We start from the raw sequence: 20,392 nt of genomic DNA, 5'->3' as shown, positions 1-20,392 counted from the left end.
TTAATTGAGGGGGAGAGATGAGCCCTGAGAAGGCAGCACCATCCAATGGTGCAGGATCCTAGAGCAACAGAGAACAGAAAGGGAAAGCTGGCGGAATGTGGCAATGCCTTTTTTCTACTTCCTGACCTGGTGTGACCAAGCAGCCTTGTGCTCCCTGGCCAGTATCTCCCTGCTATGGTGAACTCTCAAATCAGGAGCCAAATGAACACTCTTCCTCTGTCTCTTAAGTTACTCCCTGCCAGGTGTTTAGTCAATGAAAATAACAGACACACAACTAACACATCACCATAAATTAGAGGAAAAACTGGGGTGTTTGGTAACTTAAGTCATTTAGGGTGAAATTCACCCCAATGTTCTTCAAATAAAGCAATGTAAAACCAAGAGTAATTAAAGAGAAAAATGTGCTTAAAACCTATGTGCATTTCCTATAGCTCTGTGAAGGGGAAACCTATGTGCACTTCCTATAGCTCTGTGAAGGGGGAACCTATGTGCACTTCCTATAGCTCTGTGAAGGGGGAACCTATGTGCACTTCCTATAGCTCTGTGAAGGGGAAACCTATGTGCACTTCCTATAGCTCTGTGAAGGGGAAACCTATGTGCACTTCCTATAGCTCTGTGAAGGGGAAACCTATGTGCACTTCCTATAGCTCTGTGAAGGGGGAACCTATGTGCACTTCCTACAGCTCTGTGAAGGGGGAAGCACAGGGGGAAATGCTACAAAATGCTGAAGTATTTCACTGAGAATAAAAAATTAAAACAAAACTTACGTGATAAAACAAGTAAGACTCATACAACAGCTGTCTACCTACTGTATGGTCATATGACTAGATGATGTTGGATTTAAATAGTATACATTAGATACCTAGCAAGGTTCTTCTATTCTGCTCCGCCTTGCGGAGCCCCCCTAGGGAGTGTCTCAGCAATGGTTTTCAGCTCAGTCCTCTTAGAGTTGTCCCAGCCACGTTCTTCTTGTCTGCACCAGGGAATGAAGGTCGTCACCCAAGACTCTTTTGAGAAAGAGATTTATTTGGGAAGGAGGAGTCCAGGAGAGCGGCTACCTCTGCCAGAGAGGGGTTACCAGCAGCCTTTAACTGAAGGGTGGAGAGGCTTATATAGGGCTTTTTAGGGGTGGAGTTTTCCCAGGGAGAAGGGGGATTGGTTAGCTTTTCCCTGCTCAGGAATTGGTCAGTTTAGCTGGTCAGGGGCAGAAATGGCTCTGACTTTATGGCCAAACTGTGTTTCTTTCACTGGTCCTTTTCAGCTTTTTGAACCTAATCTTTTGACCAGGGCATATTTCTTTCACTGGCTCTGATTCTAAGGACAAAGTGTGTTTCTCTGACACTAGTTTCAGAGGCAGGGCACATGTCTTTAGTCCTGGGTTCAGGGATAAAGATGTTTCTTTCCCTGGCCCAGGTCTCAGATACAGGGTGTGGTCCTTTCACTGACTCTGGGTTCAAAGTTAAGGTACTCAGTGATTGGTTGGCTTTCATGCTCCCGTTGTCCCTTTTACCTTACACTCCCCAAACACACTTCAAACCTTCCACAAGCCTTTGCCTCCCATCTACACCCAGACCTTTCTAGACCATACAGACAGGAGCTGCCTCTTCCATCCACTGCCCCAAAGCTAACCATAGTGCTAAAGGGTCTCAGTCTTTTCACCCCATGAGTGGGCAGGCTACCTTCTCATCTCCCGTGCAGGTTTCTCCATCTGTGCTCCAGTGCTGACCTCTCCAAAGGAACCTCATTTCAGCAGAAAGAGTCCATGATCATTTCTCTGATAAATTTGAGAAAACTAGGTGCTACAGGTCCAGTACAAATGAACACTTTAAACTCTGTTCAGTTTCTACTTAACAGGGTGGGCTGAGTGGGTGGTGGTGGCAAACATTCATGTTTAAGGAAGCCAAGTTGTGGGGATACAGCAGGTAGTACTTTCCAAGAACATGGATGTTCCCTCCAGATTCTGAAGAGACTTGATTCTCATCTATTGATGATGTCAGGAACCCAGGCACTAATGGCAGACACTCCTGTTCAGACAGGGTCGCTAAGAAAGTGGGACATGAATTAAAGAACATAGCAGAACACCTGTGTTTGCTTCTCATTAAATGACCATTTTCTTCTATAGAATATGAAAGGTCTATATTTCATTTGTGTGAATGCTTAATACAGAACTGTATTTGCACATAAAACAATAATGTTGTGATCCTAGTACACATGCACTATTTCAAACTAATGTTTATTCTGTTTTTATTTTGGTTATCATGTGCTTTCTTTCATGTTAGGTAAATTTACAAGAAATAAAAATACAGTGGACCATCAAAAATTCTAATACATGCCCTTATAGATTGATTTGAGCAGTCTGGAAGTCACTAAATCACTTGCGTTGTTAAGGAAAAATGCTAAAGAGAAATACATAATTGGGTTTGCAAGACACTTAACTCCCACAATGAAAAACACAATGAACACAGTTAGGCTTCCAGGAATCCTAAGGGAATATAACTAGTTAACAGTATTGGAGAAAATGTCTTTAAAAATTTTAGCCAGGAGCAGCCTTCGGAGATCCCGTGGATCTCTGTCTTGCTTCAACAGTGTTTGGACGGAACAGACCCAGGGCCTCCCTTTGTTACCTTCCACCGTCCTCATCTGCAGCCGCAGCCTCCGGGATCACCGTCTCTTTGCCGGTAGCTCCAGACTGCGTCTCAGCCATGACTTCCTAGATTCGTCAGAATTATTCCACCAAAGTGGAGGCTGCCGTGAACTGCCTCGTCAACCTGCACCGGCGGGCTTCCTACACCTACCTTTCGCTGGGCTACTATTTTGACCGGAATGATGTGGCTCTGGAGGGTGTAGGCCACTTCTTCCGCGAATTGGCCCAGGGGAAGCGCAAGGGAGCCGAGCGTCTCCTCAAGTTGCGGAGGCCGTGCACTCTTTCAGGATGTGCAGAAGTCATCTCAAGATGAGTGGGGTAAAACCCAGGAGGACATGGAAGCTGCCCTGGCCTTGGAGAACAACTTGAACCAGGCCCTCTTAGATCTTCAGTCCCCGGGCTCTGCTCGCACTGATCCACATCTCTGTGACTTCCTTGAAAACCTCTTCCTGGATGAGGAGGTGAAGGTCACCAAGAAGATGGGCAAAGACCTGGCCAACCTCCGCAGGTTGGCTGCTGGACCCCAGGCGTCTCTGGGCAAGTACCTCTTTGAGCAGCTCACTCTCAAGCATGATTAGGAGGTCTCTCCTTCCGAGGGGCTCCTATCTCTGTTCTGCACCATCCCGCCTCAGGACCTTCACCGGAACCTCTCAAGAAGCCACTAGGCAGCTTTGTAACACCCTGGAGCTCAAGTCTTGGACCAAATAAAAATAAAGCCTTTTGAAACAGAAAAAAAAAAAATCTTAGCTGGGCAGGGTGGCACACGCCTTTAATCCCAGCCCTCAGGGAGACAGAGGCAGGAGGATCTCTGTGAGTTGGAGGCCAGCCTGGTCTACAAAGGGAGTTTCAAGACAGTTGGGACAGTTACACAGAGAAACTCTGTCTCAGCTCCCTCCCTCCACCCCAGTCCCAACTATCAGCATCTGAAAACTCCTAACAGAATGAATTAAAATATATATTATAAATTAAGTATTAATTATAATAAATTAGTATAAGTTTGGAAAGTCAAAAATATATTCTATATATACATAGGTAAAGTAGGTGGCCATAGGTAGCATGAAGCCACAAAGAGAAGGGGGGCCCCATGTGTCAAGGCACAAGAGATCAGAATAGATTCTTTCAGTAATGTCAAGTCCAGGCTTCTGCAGTAACTCAACACACCTGGGTGCCATGTCCAGACCACAATGGTTGGGTTTTCCTCTTTGCTGTGGGCGTCTTGATTAGATCACAAAGCAACTATTTGCCTGTGAAACCATTTCTTTTCTTAATATCATGATTTACCAAAAAATTAGTTCTGGTTTGGAACAGAAATAGTCATAATGCCTTCTTTACCTACTCCCAGGGCTTTTTACACTTCATTTATATTGAATTGTCCCAGGCTGTTAAATAAATGAATGATTAGTTGAGACCAATTGTTGAAACTAATTCAAATAATTTCTCTTTGTAGTCTCACTAAAAATACTCTTTCCAGGGCTTATAGATCCAGGCTGATCACACCACAGTTCCCCCAATGTGACAGACAAAACTTCAACGAAAACGCCTCCAGAATCTGATACTACTTTTCTCCTGGAGAAAGCCTTGCTTGCTGTGATGTTTATTCTTGGTTGTCAACCTGACTGCATCTGGAATGAACCAAAGCCCCAAAATGGAGAGCTCACCTATTTGAGGATCTTCCTCAGTTTGAACCAGGAAGATCCACGTATAATACAGACTTTCAAGGTAGAAAGACATGCTTTTAATCCAGATTATATCAGCTAGGCAAAGACATACCTTTAATCTGGATCTTGAGGTAGAAAGAAATACCTTTAATCCAGATAATTTAACTGGGAAAACCCGCCTCTAATCTGGGCCACATCTTCTGCTGGAAGCTTATATAAGGACATGGAAAAAGGAAGCTTTTGCTCTTTGCCTGCTTGCTTTTGCCTCACTAGCAAGTCCATTCCTTCACCAGCATTAGAGCCTTAAGAATTATAATTCTTAAGGATTCTAGCCTATACTTACTAAAAGAAAGCCATTTTCTTTTTTATTGTTTTTATTGAGCTATACATTTTTCTCTGTTCCCCTCCTTTTCTCCCCCTCCCCTCCTATTCTCTCCCATGACCCCCACACTTCCAATTTACTCAGGAGATCTTGTCTTTTTCTCCTTCCTATGTAGATCCATGTATGTCTCTCTCAGGGTCCTCTTTGTTGTCTAGGTTGTCTGGGGTGGTAGACTGTAGGTTGAGTTTTGGTGTGGGAAGTCCTTCTGTATATGTGTTGCTTTTATTGGTTAATGAATAAAGAAGCTGACTTAGCCTGTGATAGGACAGAGTAGAGCTAGGTGGGGAAAACTGAATGCTTGGAGAAAGAAGGTAGAGTCGTGAGATGCCATGGAGCCAGAGGAGAAAGATGCAAGCCACCAGCTGGAACGTTGCTGGCAGGCCATGAGCCTCATGGTAAAATATAAAATAATGGAAATGGGTTAATTTAAGAGATAAGAGTGAGATAGAAATATGCATAAGATAACAGAACAAGCAGTGTTATAGTTAATACGGTTTATGTGTGATTATTTTAGTTTTGAGCAGCCGGAAAAAACAAGCGGCCTCCCTACAACAGAATTTTTTCCTTGATTTATGTCTAAAAGCACTTATGATTGACTGCATATTATATTTGCCTTTCTGGGTCTGGGTTACCTCACTCAATATGATGTTTTCTAGATCCATCCATTTGCATGCAAATTTCAAGATGTCATTATTTTTTTACCACTGAGTAGTACTCCATTGTGTAAATGTACTGTATTTTCTTTATCCATTCTTTGGTCGAGGGCATTTAGGTTGATTCCATGTTCTGGCTATGACAAACAACACTGCTATGAACATAGTTGAGCATATGTCCTTGTGGCACAATTGAGCATCCTTTGAGTATATACCCAAAGGTGGTATTGCTGGGTTTTGAGGAAGGTTGTTTCTTAATTTTCTGAAAAATTGCCACACTGACATCCAAAGGGGATGTACCAGCTTACACTCCCACCAGCAATGCAGGAGTGTTCCCTTTACCCCACATCCTCTCCATCATGAGTTGTCATCTGTGTTTTTGATCTTGGCCATTCTTACAGGTATAAGATGGAATCTCAGATTTGTTTTGATTTGCATTTCTCTGATGACTAAGGATGTTGAGCATTTCCTTAAGTGTCTTTCAGCCATTTTAGATTCCTCTGATGAGAGTTCCCTGTTTAGGTCCGTACCCCATTTTTTTTTATAATTGGATTATTTGTTCTTTTGATGACCAATTTTTTGAGTTCTTTGTATATTTTGAAGATCAGACCTCTGTCTGATGTGAGGTTAGTGAAGATCTTTTCCCATTCTGTAGGCTCCCATTTTGTCTTGTTGACCATGTCCTTTGCTTTACAGAAGGTTTTCAGTTTCAAGAGGTCCCATTAATTAATTGTTTTTCTCTGGATCTGGGCTGTTGGGTTATAGTTAGAAAGTGGTTCTCTGTGTGTTCAAGTGTACTTCCCACTTTCTCTCCTATGAGGTTCAGTGTAGTTGGTTTAATGTTGAGGTCTTTGATCCATTTGGACTTGAGTTTTATGCATGGTGATAGATATGAATTTATTTGCATTCTTCTACATGTTTATATCCAGTTACGCCATCACCATTTGTTGAATACATTTTCTTCCATTTTATATTTTTTGCTTCTTTGTCAAAAATCAGGTGTTCATAGCTATGTGGATTGATATCCTAGTCATTGATTTGATTCTATTGGTCTTCCTGTCTGTTTTTATGCTAACACCAGGCTGTTTTCAGTACTGTAGCTCTATAGTAGAGTTTGAAGTCAGGGATTGTGATGCCTCCAGAAGTTCCTTTGTTGTACAAAATTGTTTTGGCTATCCTGGGTTTTTTGTTTTTCCACATGAAGTTGAATGTTGTTCTTTTGAGATCTGTAAATAATTTTTCTGTGATTTGGTTGGTTTTGTGTTGAATCTGTAGATGCTTTTGGTAAAATTGCCATTTTTATTATGTTAATTCTACCTACCTAAGAGTATGGGAGATCTTTTCATTTTCTTGTGTCTTCTTCAATTTCTTGTTAAAACTTTTAATGTTTTTGTCTTTCACTTGTTTGGTTAGGGTTGCCCCAAGAGATTTTATTTTATTTGTGGTCATTGTGGAGGGTGGTGTTTCTCTGATTACTTTCTCAGCCCGTTTATCATCTGTATAAAGGAGGGCTACTGATTTTTTTCTTTTTTTTTTAGTTAATCTTGTTTTCTGTTACATTACCGAAGGTGTTTATCAGTTGTAGAAATTCCTTGGTAGAATTTTTTTGGGTCACTTATGTAAACTATCTCACTATCAGCAAACAGTGAGAGTTTGACTTCTTTTCTGATTCGTATTTCCTTGATTTCCTTTTGCTGTCTTACTGCTTTATCTAGAACTTCAAGTACTATATTGAATAGTATATGGAGAGAGTGGACAACCTTGTCTTGGTCCTGATTTCAGTGGGATCACTTTGAGTCTCTATTTAGTTTCATGTTTGCTGTTGGCTTGCTGTATATTGCCTTTATTATGTTTATGTATGTTCCTTGTATCCCTGTTTTCTCCAAGACCTTTATTATAAAGGGGTGTTGAATTTTGTCAAAAGCTTTTTCAGCATCTAATGTGTGGTCATTTTCATTGAATTTTAGGAAGTCTTTAATTTCCCCCTTTATTTCTTCCTTGATCCATTGGTGGTTCGGGTGAGAATTATCCAATTTCCTTGTGTTTGCAGGCTAAGAAAACCATTTTCTAAAGATATTCTAAGTGAAATGGCTAATTGACAATTATAACAAGTGTTGTGTAATTTTTTGATCCATTAGTTATTGCCAGTAGTATTTCTTTTAACTTGCCAATCAATGGAAGCTGAGAAAGAACGTTTGGCAAATATTATTGAAAAGAAGAGATTGCTAGCACAGTATATAATCCTACTCCAATGCTGGTAGAATTCTCCCAAGTTTTTGAGATCTTGGGGATCACATGTTATACTCTTCCTTATTAGGAGTCATCAGAATATTGGGGAAACACTGAAATCTCCATGTCCAGTCCATATGGGGTCTTTTGAGTCAGACTGTTAGGAGGAAACCTGGATTTGTAATGGTTCAAACTGTCCCAAGACACTGTAATGGACAGTCTAATAGAAAAACAAATATGCATCCCATTTTAGCCTTGTCTTTCACCCACATGACTTAGGCACCTTACCATCTGGGGATATGGCCAGATGGAGAAATAAGACACTTTTGTTTGAAGAACACTAATTTCCCTAATTAGGAGCAGAACAGGGGCCAGGAATTCAAGATGCAACTTCATTTGATAGTATCAATATCTGGAGCAAAACTGTAGAAGCAGAGTTTGAGCTCCTCCCGAAGGACTTGTGTTCTGACCCCCTCTGCTCTCCACAGCCGCACCTTGGCTGCCTCCTTGGGCTTCTAGAACTCATGATGATGATTACCACCTCCACTTCCTTTTGATACAAGAATGTGGAATATTTAAGTATTCAGTTAACATTGCTTCTGGGTAATGTCCTTAGATAGCTCTGTTTGTAAATTGACCTTCACACTTAGTGCCCCTGTTCTCCCTTCCTTTCCTCCTCCTCTTCTTCATCTTTTTTTGCTGTAATTTCACCTCTAGATAGAAATCACTTTGATAATTTTTCAAGAGCAACAAGATTCCATTTATTGTAAAATATAAATACTTTTGTTTTCTTTATGATGAAACCTGTTTCCAAGTCCAATTTTGCTTCCCTATGTTAAAAATCTTGGTTGAAAAAAAGATTTTGAAAATTTTGAGTTTTGCTTTTAACAAATTCAGGGGTTTTTTTTTTTTATAGTCACCATGAGTGTAGGGAAGAGAAGGTTATATCTTCTACCATTTCTTCAAAATATTCAAATATACAGATAAACTTTGACAAGTTATCTCAAAATATTTGTAATCAGGATACATGAGCTGCTACATGGTCAAATGCACCCACAAATGTCAGTCACTGCCGGTGCGAATGCATGGTGGGCCACAGTGGTGCCACGTATGTCGGCCACAGTGGTGCCACGTATGTCGTTCACAGTGGTGCCACGTATGTCGTTCACAGTGGTGCCACGTATGTCGGCCACAGTGGTGCCACGTATGTCGGCCACAGTGGTGCCACGTATGTCGTTCACAGTGGTGCCACGTATGTCGTTCACAGTGGTGCCACGTATGTCGTTCACAGTGGTGCCACGTATGTCGTTCACAGTGGTGCCACGTATGTCAGCCACAGTGGTGCCACGTATGTCGGCCACAGTGGTGCCACGTATGTCGGCCACAGTGCTGCCACGTATGTCGTTCACAGTGGTGCCACGTATGTCGTTCACAGTGGTGCCACGTATGTCGGCCACAGTGGTGCCACGTATGTCGTTCACAGTGGTGCCACGTATGTCGTTCACAGTGGTGCCACGTATGTCGTTCACAGTGGTGCCACGTATGTCAGCCACAGTGGTGCCACGTATGTCGTTCACAGTGGTGCCACGTATGTCGGCCACAGTGGTGCCACGTATGTCGTTCACAGTGGTGCCACGTATGTCGTTCACAGTGGTACCACGTATGTCGTTCACAGTGGTGCCACGTATGTCGGCCACAGTGGTGCCACGTATGTCGTTCACAGTGGTGCCACGTATGTCGTTCACAGTGGTACCACGTATGTCGTTCACAGTGGTGCCACGTATGTCGTTCACAGTGGTGCCACGTATGTCGGCCACAGTGGTGCCACGTATGTCGGCCACAGTGGTACCACGTATGTCGTTCACAGTGGTACCACGTATGTCGTTCACAGTGGTGCCACGTATGTCGTTCACAGTGGTACCACGTATGTCGTTCACAGTGGTGCCACGTATGTCGTTCACAGTGGTACCACGTATGTCGTTCACAGTGGTGCCACGTATGTCGGCCACAGTGGTGCCACGTATGTCGTTCACAGTGGTGCCACGTATGTCGGCCACAGTGGTGCCACGTATGTCGTTCACAGTGGTGCCACGTATGTCGTTCACAGTGGTGCCACGTATGTCGTTCACAGTGGTGCCACGTATGTCGTTCACAGTGGTGCCACGTATGTCGGCCACAGTGGTGCCACGTATGTCGGCCACAGTGGTGCCACGTATGTCGTTCACAGTGGTGCCACGTATGTCGGCCACAGTGGTGCCACGTATGTCGTTCACAGTGGTGCCACGTATGTCGGCCACAGTGGTGCCACGTATGTCGGCCGGCCACAGTGGTGCCACGTATGTCGGCCACAGTGGTGCCACGTATGTCGGTCACAGTGGTGCCACGTATGTCGTTCACAGTGGTGCCACGTATGTCGGCCACAGTGGTGCCACGTATGTCGTTCACAGTGGTGCCACGTATGTCGTTCACAGTGGTGCCACGTATGTCGTTCACAGTGGTGCCACGTATGTCGTTCACAGTGGTGCCACGTATGTCGGCCACAGTGGTGCCACGTATGTCGGCCACAGTGGTACCACGTATGTCGTTCACAGTGGTGCCACGTATGTCGTTCACAGTGGTGCCACGTATGTCGTTCACAGTGGTGCCACGTATGTCGGCCACAGTGGTGCCACGTATGTCGGCCACAGTGGTGCCACGTATGTCGTTCACAGTGGTGCCACGTATGTCGGCCACAGTGGTGCCACGTATGTCGTTCACAGTGGTGCCACGTATGTCGGCCACAGTGGTGCCACGTATGTCGGCCACAGTGGTGCCACGTATGTCGTTCACAGTGGTGCCACGTATGTCGTTCACAGTGGTGCCACGTATGTCGTTCACAGTGGTGCCACGTATGTCGGCCACAGTGGTGTCACGTATGTCGTTCACAGTGGTGCCACGTATGTCGTTCACAGTGGTGCCACGTATGTCGGCCACAGTGGTGCCACGTATGTCGTTCACAGTGGTGCCACGTATGTCGTTCACAGTGGTGCCGCGTATGTCAACCACGCAGGTGCAAATGCACTTCGGGTGCCTTGGAAATAAATTTGTGTCATCTGTGCTTTGTTCTTCTCTCTGGGTTTGCAGAGTGTGAAGGGAGCGTGGCCACCATTGAGGTCTTCATCTACGTGCCACAATGGGGCCACAGTGGTGCCTTGCCTGTCCACCAAGTCACATGAGCTCACGGAGACGCCTGGGAATTCTTACAGCATCAGATCCCCGTGGCAGGTGAGAACAGATCATGCACTATGTTGAAAGCAGACTCACAGCCACAGCAGAAAGCAGATTTTGGGCAGCTCCCTGCTTGACCTAGAGAGGACCTCAGGATAATCCCCGAAAAGTCTCCCCTGTTGGAAGCCCTAAAGCTTCCTTGCTGACTGGAGCTGCAGCAACAAGAGCTGTTGTCTCAAGCGTTGGAGAAACTAAGTGCAGCCTCCCAGGACACTGGCAAAAGCATTGTTCCCGCTTCGGGGCCTCCCATCCTTCAGCAAGAGTACATGTTGTGTTGTATTTTCAATTTGGGCCATGTGTAAGATACTTTGACAAGCATCCATTTGCCAGGAAATCAGTTTCCTGTGTGAAAATGCTGCCTAGAGGCCCAGTGCCAGCACCAGAGCCTGGGGGTGCTCCTGTCACCCTACTCCCTCCTTCCGCTGATGATAGTCTCTGAAGCAGTCTCCAGCAGAAGCTCACACTTCCCCAGGTCTCTGAACTCGTGAGACTAGTGTCCTCATCTCCTTCACTCTATAGCCCATTCTGATGCCACCCTAGGTCTCCATCATCCCCATCTCTTCTCCTAGGATCCACACTCTGACAGATCCAGCCTCCCACCTCCCAAGTGTCTCCTATGGAAGTCAACTCACTGAGCTTGCCATTCGCAGACTCAAAAGGAAACACAGTGTCCCCACAGAGATGACCACGCCCTAAAGAGCTAGTGTGGGAAGGAGGAGACCAATCTGGTATGGCTGCATGTCAGACCCCAGGAGCACCCTCTGCCACCCAGAGCAGAGCTAAATACCTTGCTCTTCTTCCTTGACGCCTCCGGACCACCAGCCCCTGGCTTATAAGGCAGATCTTCAAACTACCACATTGATTTTTTGAATTCTGTCCTCTTATTTCTATCATTTGGAGAAATTAAGGACAAAGGGGGTAGGGCTCACCCCAATAACACTGATGAAGAACTTGTAGCTGCAGATGTGGAGAGGCGATTTTGATCTGGACTCGCAGTTGACACAGAAGTGGATAGTCAAGTCTGGAGAGATGCTCAGCAGTGAAGACCACTGGCTGCTCTGCTAGAGGACCAGGGTTTAATTTCCAGCATGCATCTGTACCTCCAGTTCCAGGGACATTGGTACCATTTCTGGTCTCTCTGGGCATGAGGCTCTCACATAAACGTACAGACAAGCATGCAGGCAAAGCACTCATATAGATAAATGAAAATAAATAAATCTGTCTTTGAGAGAAGTAAGTAGTCTGTATTGTCCTGGGAGTGTACGTGCTGCAAAAGTCACAGATATAAGAACATTGTCTTATCACTAAGGGTGCAAAATATGATGCAACATAATGGAGAATAAATTTATTGCCAAAAGTTGAGACTTTATTAGTTAAATAGACCAAGGGTGAATAACTCACCTATGTAACAGATGCATAATTTATAAGGAAACATGTAAAACATCTTCAACAATTAAACGTATAAACTGACACAATAAAATATTATCACCATTTGAACAACTATGTCACTTCAACAAAATGGCTATGACAAGATTAATTGAAAAAAAGAACTCTGAACTATGTGTGTGTCATGTTTATATGTGAACATGGACAGGAAGAGAACATAAAGATTGGATTGAGTTGGTCGGTTAGAGTTGAATTTCAGCTTCATATTCTAGTTCTCCCTTGCTCCATCTTAGTATTGATGGAGCTGCTGGGGAGGGCAAGCTATAAAGTGCCAGAGAAGGCAGAGCAAAGGCCCCTCACGTGTGGTTCCTGAGCTGCAGGAAGCAATTTGCTCCAGGCAACCCAGTGGCAGCTCAATGAGCAAGTTACTTGAGGGCCAAGGAGAGAACACCTACGTGCCCTGAGGACCGCTTCTATGGCATCTGCATGCGCACTTGGCAAAGCACAGATGATTCTGGTTATAGCAATTCTACTAGTGCACTTGTTCTCCATCTTCTTTTTCTCTCTCACACCAGTGGCTTCTGAAAGAATGGATATGCCATGTGGTAACTTGAGTCTTCCTCATCTGATAGAATGGGCAGGCATTGAAGCCATAAAACAGGTTGTGGAAGAAAAGAAACCTGACTGATGAAACAATTGGGGAAATTTGGGGGAAATGCAGAAATTGTTCTTTGTCTGATTACAAAACTCGACAAAAGAATTATACTAAAACAAAAAAGAACTTGGCTATGAAAATAAAGTTTATGAAGAACCTACAGCTTTAAGGATGACTGCCTATGGCCTTATAAATCAAAATTGGAATTGTGAGAAAATTTTGGGAAATTTGGGGGAAAACAATGGGAAAGGTACGACAATGGAGTAAAACCCACTGAGCAATGCTTCTCTAACAGCAAGTAGTTTGCCTCTGAGGGAAAGCCTGAAAAGTTGTTTTATGATTAACTCAGCTCAGAGTTAAGAATATAGTGGCTGGCATGGGGCTTGGGAACTGGGGAAATGTTATGATTGATGATGATGTTGTGATTTCAAAGAATCTTCATACTGCTTGTGAACTGCTTTGCCCAGGTAATGATTGGCTTGTGGCAAGAAAAAAGAATCATTTTCCTTGTGTAAAATTTACAATAAAAACTGCAGTTTGAAGCTCAGGATGGAAGAAGAAGAAGAAGGAAGAGGAGGAGGAGGAGGACGACGACGACGACGACGAAGACGATGAGGATGAGGAGGACGAGGATGAGGAGAAAGAGAAAGACAGTAAGAGGAGGAGGAGGAGGAGAAAGAAGAAGAAGAAGAAGAAGAAGAAGAAGAAGAAGAAGAAGAAGAAGAAGAAGAAGAAGAAGAAGAAGAAGAAGAAGAAGAAGAAGAAGAAGAAGAAGAACTTGCCCTGCAGCTGATAGCTTGTCAGCCTACATCAGAATCCTGTGTTCATGTACTCATTTTGCCTCCCAGATTTGAGACCTACTTCTGGTCCCTGGCAACAAAGGTTGGTGCCCAGAGAACTTGCTCCCTGACTCCACATTCTATGATCCTGTACCTTATTCAACTAGAGAGTAACTCTTGTTCTTAAGAACCAGGTGTAGTAGGAGCTAGCAGGCTGCTTGTCGACCTGGCTGCCTTGCTACTTACACCTGAAATAATCACACAGAAAGTGCATTTATTTAAACACTGACTGGCCATTATATCTAAGCTCTTCTTGGCCAATTCTCACATCCTGATCTAACCCATTTCCACCAATCTGTGTATCACCACGAGGTCGTGGCTTACCAGGAAAGATTCTAACCAGCATCCGTCTTGGGCAGGAGAACCACGGCATCTGCCATACTGGCCTTCTTCCCAGCATTCAGTGCTGTCTTACCCACCTATCTAAGTGCTGCTTTATTAAAAGGCCAAGGCAGTTTCGTTATTCAACCAATGAAAGCAACACATAGACAGAAGAACCTCCTACACCAACCAGGAATGTGCATTAAAGACCAATGTACAAACAGAATTACATCAAATTTCAATTAAATGTTTTAACATGACAAGGATGATAATTGTGAGTATAATGATGTGATGATTGACACATAGTATTGTTGACCATCATCACAGTTGCACAAGTGCGATTCACTTACAGCCAGTTTCCAACCAGAAAACTATGAAATACAATTTCTTTTTCTTTTCCATTGAGATGATTGAAATCTGTTCATTCATAAGCTTGTTTGATTACACAACTGCGGCTGATTGAATATGAATCCCCATAGTCTCAGGTACTTAGGTGGGGTGCTGTTTGAGGAGGTTTTAGTTGCACAATCCTGCTGAAGGAAGATGGCACTATGGTGGCTTTGAGGTTGAAAAGCCTCCATCACTTGCAGTTTGCTCTCTCTGCACACTGCCATACCTCAGCTACACCAGCATGGACTTGCCTCCCTCTGGAAACTAAACCCAGGTAGACTCTTCCTTCTGGAAGTTGCCGTGGTCCTATCACAGCAACAGAACAGTAGTACCAAATGACCTCTGCTTAGTGTGAATGTATCATTTACATATTAACTCTGTGATGGTTCTTTCCTAACTACCTTCTGACATAACAAACCCCTGTGTAATGTGCTAAGTGAAAATCCAGGGGAGCTCTTATGTAGAGAGGTCCTCCATGGGACCCACAATGTACTTTTCCAAGTTCAAGCTACTAAACGAAAATATAGAACTATAAATTCCACAGAGTTCAGGGACATCAAGGTCTGTAGCTTGAGAATCTACCACAGATAAGTCCTAAAAATAGGAAGTGACAGACACGTGTCTGAAAACTGGGTTTCTTCTTGTAGTGATGGGGATCAATGGCAGGGTCTCACACATGCTAGGCAAGGGCTGGACTACTGGGCCTCTTCCTGAAAGTTAGTAGATAGCCCTGTGCCAGGCTGTTGCTGAGTAACAGCAAGGGTGCTGACAAGGGTCTTTCAGAGCAAAGGCTCCTAGGCTCCTTCCCTTTCCTGCTGTTACACAGGCTCTTTGCTCTCTCTCCTTTGCAGGAAGAAGCATGACTATGGCCTGCCTTGATCCTGAATCTTTAGGAAGGAGAAACTCAGGGGTCAGGCTTACCACAGTAAGTCCACATTGAATGTTAGACTGATGCATGTTAATGTTCACTGGAGTCTTGAGTTCATTTAGGAAACTCCAGGAGATGGGTGTGCACAACCGAGTGTGTATCCTGTGGTGGCGGCATGTAAGGAGGTTCACTGATGAGGGCACACCCACGCTGGATGTGCACAGCTGTGTCCCTCAGGCTGGGGTCTGGACAGAATCAAAGAAGAAAACCAGCCAAGTACCCAATTCTCTTCTGCTTCCTGACCGAGTGTGGTGTGAACTGCTCAGCTGCACCTGCCCTCCTTGTCATGATGGACTGAGGCCTGTGAAGCTGAGAGACAACTTGGTTTTCCTTACTGTGCTGCCGGACAGTACTCAGTCACAGCAATGATGGTGCCAGCTACAACAATACTGAAGATTTGGAGAGAAAATGGAGCCTTTCAGTCCATGAAGAGAGGGATTCAGGATCTCTTTCCTAGGTTTAGATAGTCAAACTTTATTGTGAAAATGCTCTGGTTTTCCCTGTGAACATTTTAAATATCATCGTTTGTATTACTTTAGTGATAACAATTTTGTGTTATTTCATTTTCAGCTCTTCCTTTGATAAAGGTCTAAGATGCAGGTTTTTATCCATAATTCACTTATGACATGATAGTCCCTTATTAGCTCTACAGATATCATGGAGGCTCACTGTTTTACATACACAATTAACCTGTGACCTGTAAGAGCACTTTCCATTTCTGTTTGTGTACAGACACACACATCTCTTCACCATGTTACATTTCCTGTACTGTCTTGCCATGGCCAGTCCACTGCCCCTGCTGTGGTGGACTGGCACAATCTAACTCCACTGATGTGGGAGTGTCATATATCAATCTGTTGATTTCATTGGTTAAGCAATAAAGAAACTGCTTGGCCCTGATAGGTTAAAACATAGGTGGGAGGAGTAAACAGAACAGAATGCTGGGAGGAAGAGGAAGTGAGCCTAGAGGCCATGCTCCCCTCTCCCGGGTAGATGCGATGAAGTTCCGACCCAGGATGGATGTAGGCTAGAATCTTCCCGGTAAGTGCACCTTGGGGTGCTACACACATTATTAGAAATGGGCTAGTCCAGGTGCGAGAGTTAGCCAAGAAGAGGCTAGATATAATGAGCTAAGCAGTGTTTAAATGAATACAATTTGTGTGTTGTTATTTCGGGTAAAGCTAGCCAGTGGTGGGAGCTGGGTGGCGGAATGCAACCCACAGCTCCTACAACACTCCACATCACCAGAAGCTGATTCTGAACCAGTCAGGATGAGGGTCTCTCAGATGACTTCATGCACAACTGGGGCCCCAACTCATCTCACCCTACACAGATCTTACTGAAGCTCAATTCCTATGCTATATGGACTGTCTGAAATATAGGCATTTGCCTCTAGAGAACTAAACCTTGTTTGATCTTTTCCCATGTCGTGGTGACTGAAAGGAGGGCTCCCTTCACTCCTAGGAAACTATAACGAGCAGATCTGTGACCCCTAAGAAGTCTTGTACACCCTAACTGGCTTCAATTGGGGAGACAAGGGCCTTAGATGTCCAAAGTCACATATGTGGGACATCAACAGGTGGTAGTCACCAGTGGAATTTTCCTGGGTAGGGCCAAAAAGCACAGAAGCACAGCTGGTTTGTTTCCAGGTCATATCCACAAACACAGAAGGAAATATAAATAAAAGTTTGACAATGTCACTCCCAGACTATGCACAACATTGACAAAAAGCTAGGCATTACTTCAAGAAAATCAGCATGATTTAAACATCATCAATAACATAGAAGAGTCTTGAAAACTCTGACACTCACTCTTCAAACTGTGTACTGAATATGAGCAATGGTGGGTGTGTGCCCGGCCTTGTGCTCATGGGAAGCAGGGATCTCATGACATTTTGCCCTCATCAGACCCTGAAATGGTACTGCCACCCCATGTAAGGAACCTGAAGCTAAAGCAGAAGTCCCTGTGAAGGACACCTGGGCAGCCTGACCCTGGCTGCTTGGCCCCCAGTGCACAAGCGGCAGTCAGCCTCACCTCTCTGTGTGTCTAGCACATCTCTCAGGCATTCTTCTGGCCTCTGTCAAAGCAAGCGCTTTGCCTCCTTATCTCCAGTATGGTCTCCATGTATCTGCTTATGGACATTGCTATCGCCATGAACAAGCATGCTGAGTGGACATCATAACCATAATTAAGGCCATGAAAATCAAGCACTAATGATTTATTAAAACCATACTTTTCACACACATTGAAAAGAGCCAGAAGACTAAAGAGGCTATCTCTTGGGGGAGGGGAAGTTGGCTGTGGTGCAGTGACTGGTGCTGGATTGAAATCAGTCACTCTGTGGGGAATAGCAGAACTGGTGCTGTCTGCAGAGCAGATATAGATGGACAACCAGAGGAAAGAGGGGTGGCAGGGCTGTTCTCTGGGGAGCCGGACCCACTGCTCTTAAGGTAAGGTGTGTGAAAGTTGCTCAGTGTCTCCTGTTATGGTGAGACACACAGAAACCGCAGCTGCTATTGCTGTCCTGGCTCAAATCTGCTGTCATGTCTGGTCCCAGCAGCAGAGGTATCATGGAATCTTCTGGTGGTGTTGGTGCTCTTTGACTCTGGTGCGCAAGTTGGTTCTGGCTCCAGATGACTGGCTTCACTGCTGGTTAGTGATCTGGATCTGCAGACGTGTGGCTGCCCAGGTCTAAGGATGGAGACAGATGTGCTGCAGATGCAAGCATCTCTAGAAGGGGAAGTGGCGCTGGAGGTACAGTTAGAAACAACACACCCAAAAATGAGACACCTCCTCATTCTTTCCAAACACAGAGGAGACCATGTTTGTTGGGAATCCCAGATCCTATCCTACAAAAGGAGATGTGGTCAGGCTAGGGTCCAGTGATAACTTTTGCAAACAGGAGCCTCTCAAGCGTCCCCCAGCACACCAGGTACTGACATACCTCACAGGGTGTCAAACATCTACCTGAGACTTCTTCATCCTTGGCCTCTGTTTCAGTGGCCTTTTGTTCCTCCAAATGAGTCAGGAGCATATGAACACGAAGAACAAGGTCTGAGTAGGGAGTATGTACAATCAAGTAGTTCTTCATCTGTTTCACGATGGACAGAGCTGAAGTCTGGCAAAATTCCTCAGGTTTCTTGTCCATCCACGTGTCCAGGAAGGTACAAATGGTCCTAGGGAAGAGTACAGACAACAAAGTTAGTTGCCTGGACTTTCCTTTTCAACCCCTTGATGATTCCCTTCCGTGAGCACTGCAAGGCAGAAGACATCCAGCCCTTATGCACATGAGTACAGTGAGCAGGGATGTGAGGGCCTTGTGAACAGGGAGCTGCACACAGCTTTCTCAGGGCTCTAATGGAGGACAGCTGACCAAACCTGCCTGGCATGAGTCTCACAGGGGCACCTGAGGACAGAGGCTTCCCACATCTTCCCATGCAATTCTCCTCACCCTGCACAAATGCTTACATGTCAGTGTGGGAGTAGACACTGAGAAGTTGACAATCATTAGCCATCCCTTACCCTGGGTACACAAATGACCCCACTCTGGAGAGACAAGGCCTTTCTCCTGTTGTAAAGTCCACTTACTTCTTTACCCGTTCATCCTCTTCACAATAAGGGCGGAAGTATTCATACCTAGAGGAGACCAGAAATGATGTCACCTGTAAAGCCCCAGGTCCCCCTGCTAATAGACATCTTGGGGCCAGGCTCATTCCTGGAGAGGAGGTCCAGTTCTCTGCTCTCAGGATTATTGGCTCATATGCACAGTACATATGGCTGAACACAGACATCTCTCTCCAGACACTTCAGTCCCTCAAATTATTCCCCGTGGCTCTCATTCACTACACATTCAATTCACTACACTAGAAACTTCTTTACAAATGGGAAAATGCTTTGACCAAAGCATCTAAAAATTAATCAGGGACAGGGAGCTTCTTCAAGGTTCAAGGGACACCCACATTCATTACAGTCCCAATCTAGACACCCCAGTCCCTAGAGCCTAGCCTTCAGGAAGCATTTTCTGACTTCATGCTGCTGGATCCTACAATACTCTAGAAAACAAGTAGGCTCAGATAGAGGCAGAGTGCTTCCTAGAACCAAGAGGAGGATCTGAGGCCTCTGGTCTTGGAAGTGGCACTCACCGCTTGAACAGCAGGTCCAGCACCTGCTGGGTAGTGGTAAACCTTCGGTAGGTGTAAAGAAAGGCAGGGACAAAGAAGAGGTCCCCACCCTGCAGGGAAGGTACCAGGTGGTTCACCAACGTTTCCACCATGTCTGCACTGATGCGGGACTCTGTACAGGGCTTCTTCAGGTTCTTTGGGGCAGACTCCTTCTTAACCTGAGGAGAGATCATGGGGGATTGTTCAAGCAGGTACAGGACTGCACGTTCTGATTGGTTATTATCACTTTGAGTTTTCCTGAACCATTACAATGCCAAGCACCCCAAGTGAAACCAGAGGAAGATCTCAGACTTCAGAGTGTTACCTGTTCTGTGTGTTCTTGACTCTGGCTGCCCTTGGTCAAGTTTGTTTCCTTCCTACCAAATGGCCAGAGGCATTGGAGGCAAGAACGGACCCGCTGTCTCCAAACACCACCATGGCCTTCGCTGTTGTCCTTCTTGAGGCCAGTACCGTGAGTAGTCTGAAGGCAGCAAGAGAACATTCTGCTCTCTCTAGAGTCTCAAGGACGAGACCCTGCTAGCCTGATCCTCGGCAGTTGGCTGTCTGGGTACGAGGGTTCTGAACTGTTAGGTCCTTGTCAAGGAAGTGAGGTCACTTCCTGGAGACCACTTACCTGAGTCTCCTCCTCACACATGCTTTCCCAAAAGACTCTAGGACCTACCCTACCTCCCAGGTGCAGCAGTAGCCACGGTTACACAGGTGCTTCCCATTCAGTGCTCCCAGGGACTTCGGGTACAGGCAGACCCCCAGCTTTGCCATCTGAGACCCTCTTCTGTTGAACTGCATCTGTTACTCTATTCCTAAACTCACCCCTACTTGCTCTAAGCCACCATCAACCCTAGCTGTTATTTTGTGTGTG

At 45.1% G+C, this 20,392-nt stretch overlaps 1 protein-coding gene and 1 pseudogene across 1 annotated transcript; one reads left to right on the top strand and one right to left on the bottom strand.

Moving 5' to 3' along the window:
* Positions 1 to 2,702: 2,702 nt before the first annotated feature.
* On the top strand, positions 2,703 to 3,222 carry LOC142848957 (ferritin light chain-like; annotated as a pseudogene).
* A 12,184-nt stretch (positions 3,223 to 15,406) lies between these two features.
* On the bottom strand, positions 15,407 to 20,014 carry LOC142849089 (ral guanine nucleotide dissociation stimulator-like). The gene is made up of 5 exons (XM_075971192.1): positions 19,838 to 20,014; positions 19,495 to 19,691; positions 18,941 to 18,988; positions 18,320 to 18,528; positions 15,407 to 15,537 (listed from the first exon to the last, which is right to left on the bottom strand). Exons 1-5 carry the CDS (start codon positions 20,012 to 20,014, stop codon positions 15,407 to 15,409), a joined length of 762 nt encoding a protein of 253 aa, XP_075827307.1.
* Between the last annotated feature and the right edge of the window lie 378 nt (positions 20,015 to 20,392).

Source organism: Microtus pennsylvanicus, chromosome 4 (assembly GCF_037038515.1).
Source record: "Microtus pennsylvanicus isolate mMicPen1 chromosome 4, mMicPen1.hap1, whole genome shotgun sequence".
NCBI classification, from domain to species: Eukaryota; Metazoa; Chordata; class Mammalia; order Rodentia; family Cricetidae; genus Microtus; species Microtus pennsylvanicus.
This window is presented reverse-complemented; position numbering and strand designations above follow the sequence as displayed.

What these genes read in the sequence shown, in the direction of transcription:
- LOC142849089 (XM_075971192.1), bottom strand. Translation starts at nt 20,014, where the DNA reads ATGTTCTCTTGCTGCCTTCAGACTACTCACGGTACTGGCCTCAAGAAG. An exon ending in GTCAAGAACACACAGAACAG is followed by an intron (nt 19,692 to 19,837) that starts GTAACACTCTGA and finishes ATCTCTCCTCAG; the next exon opens with GTTAAGAAGGAGTCTGCCCC. An exon ending in CAAGGATGAAGAAGTCTCAG is followed by an intron (nt 15,538 to 18,319) that starts GTAGATGTTTGA and finishes GATTCTGTCCAG; the next exon opens with ACCCCAGCCTGAGGGACACA.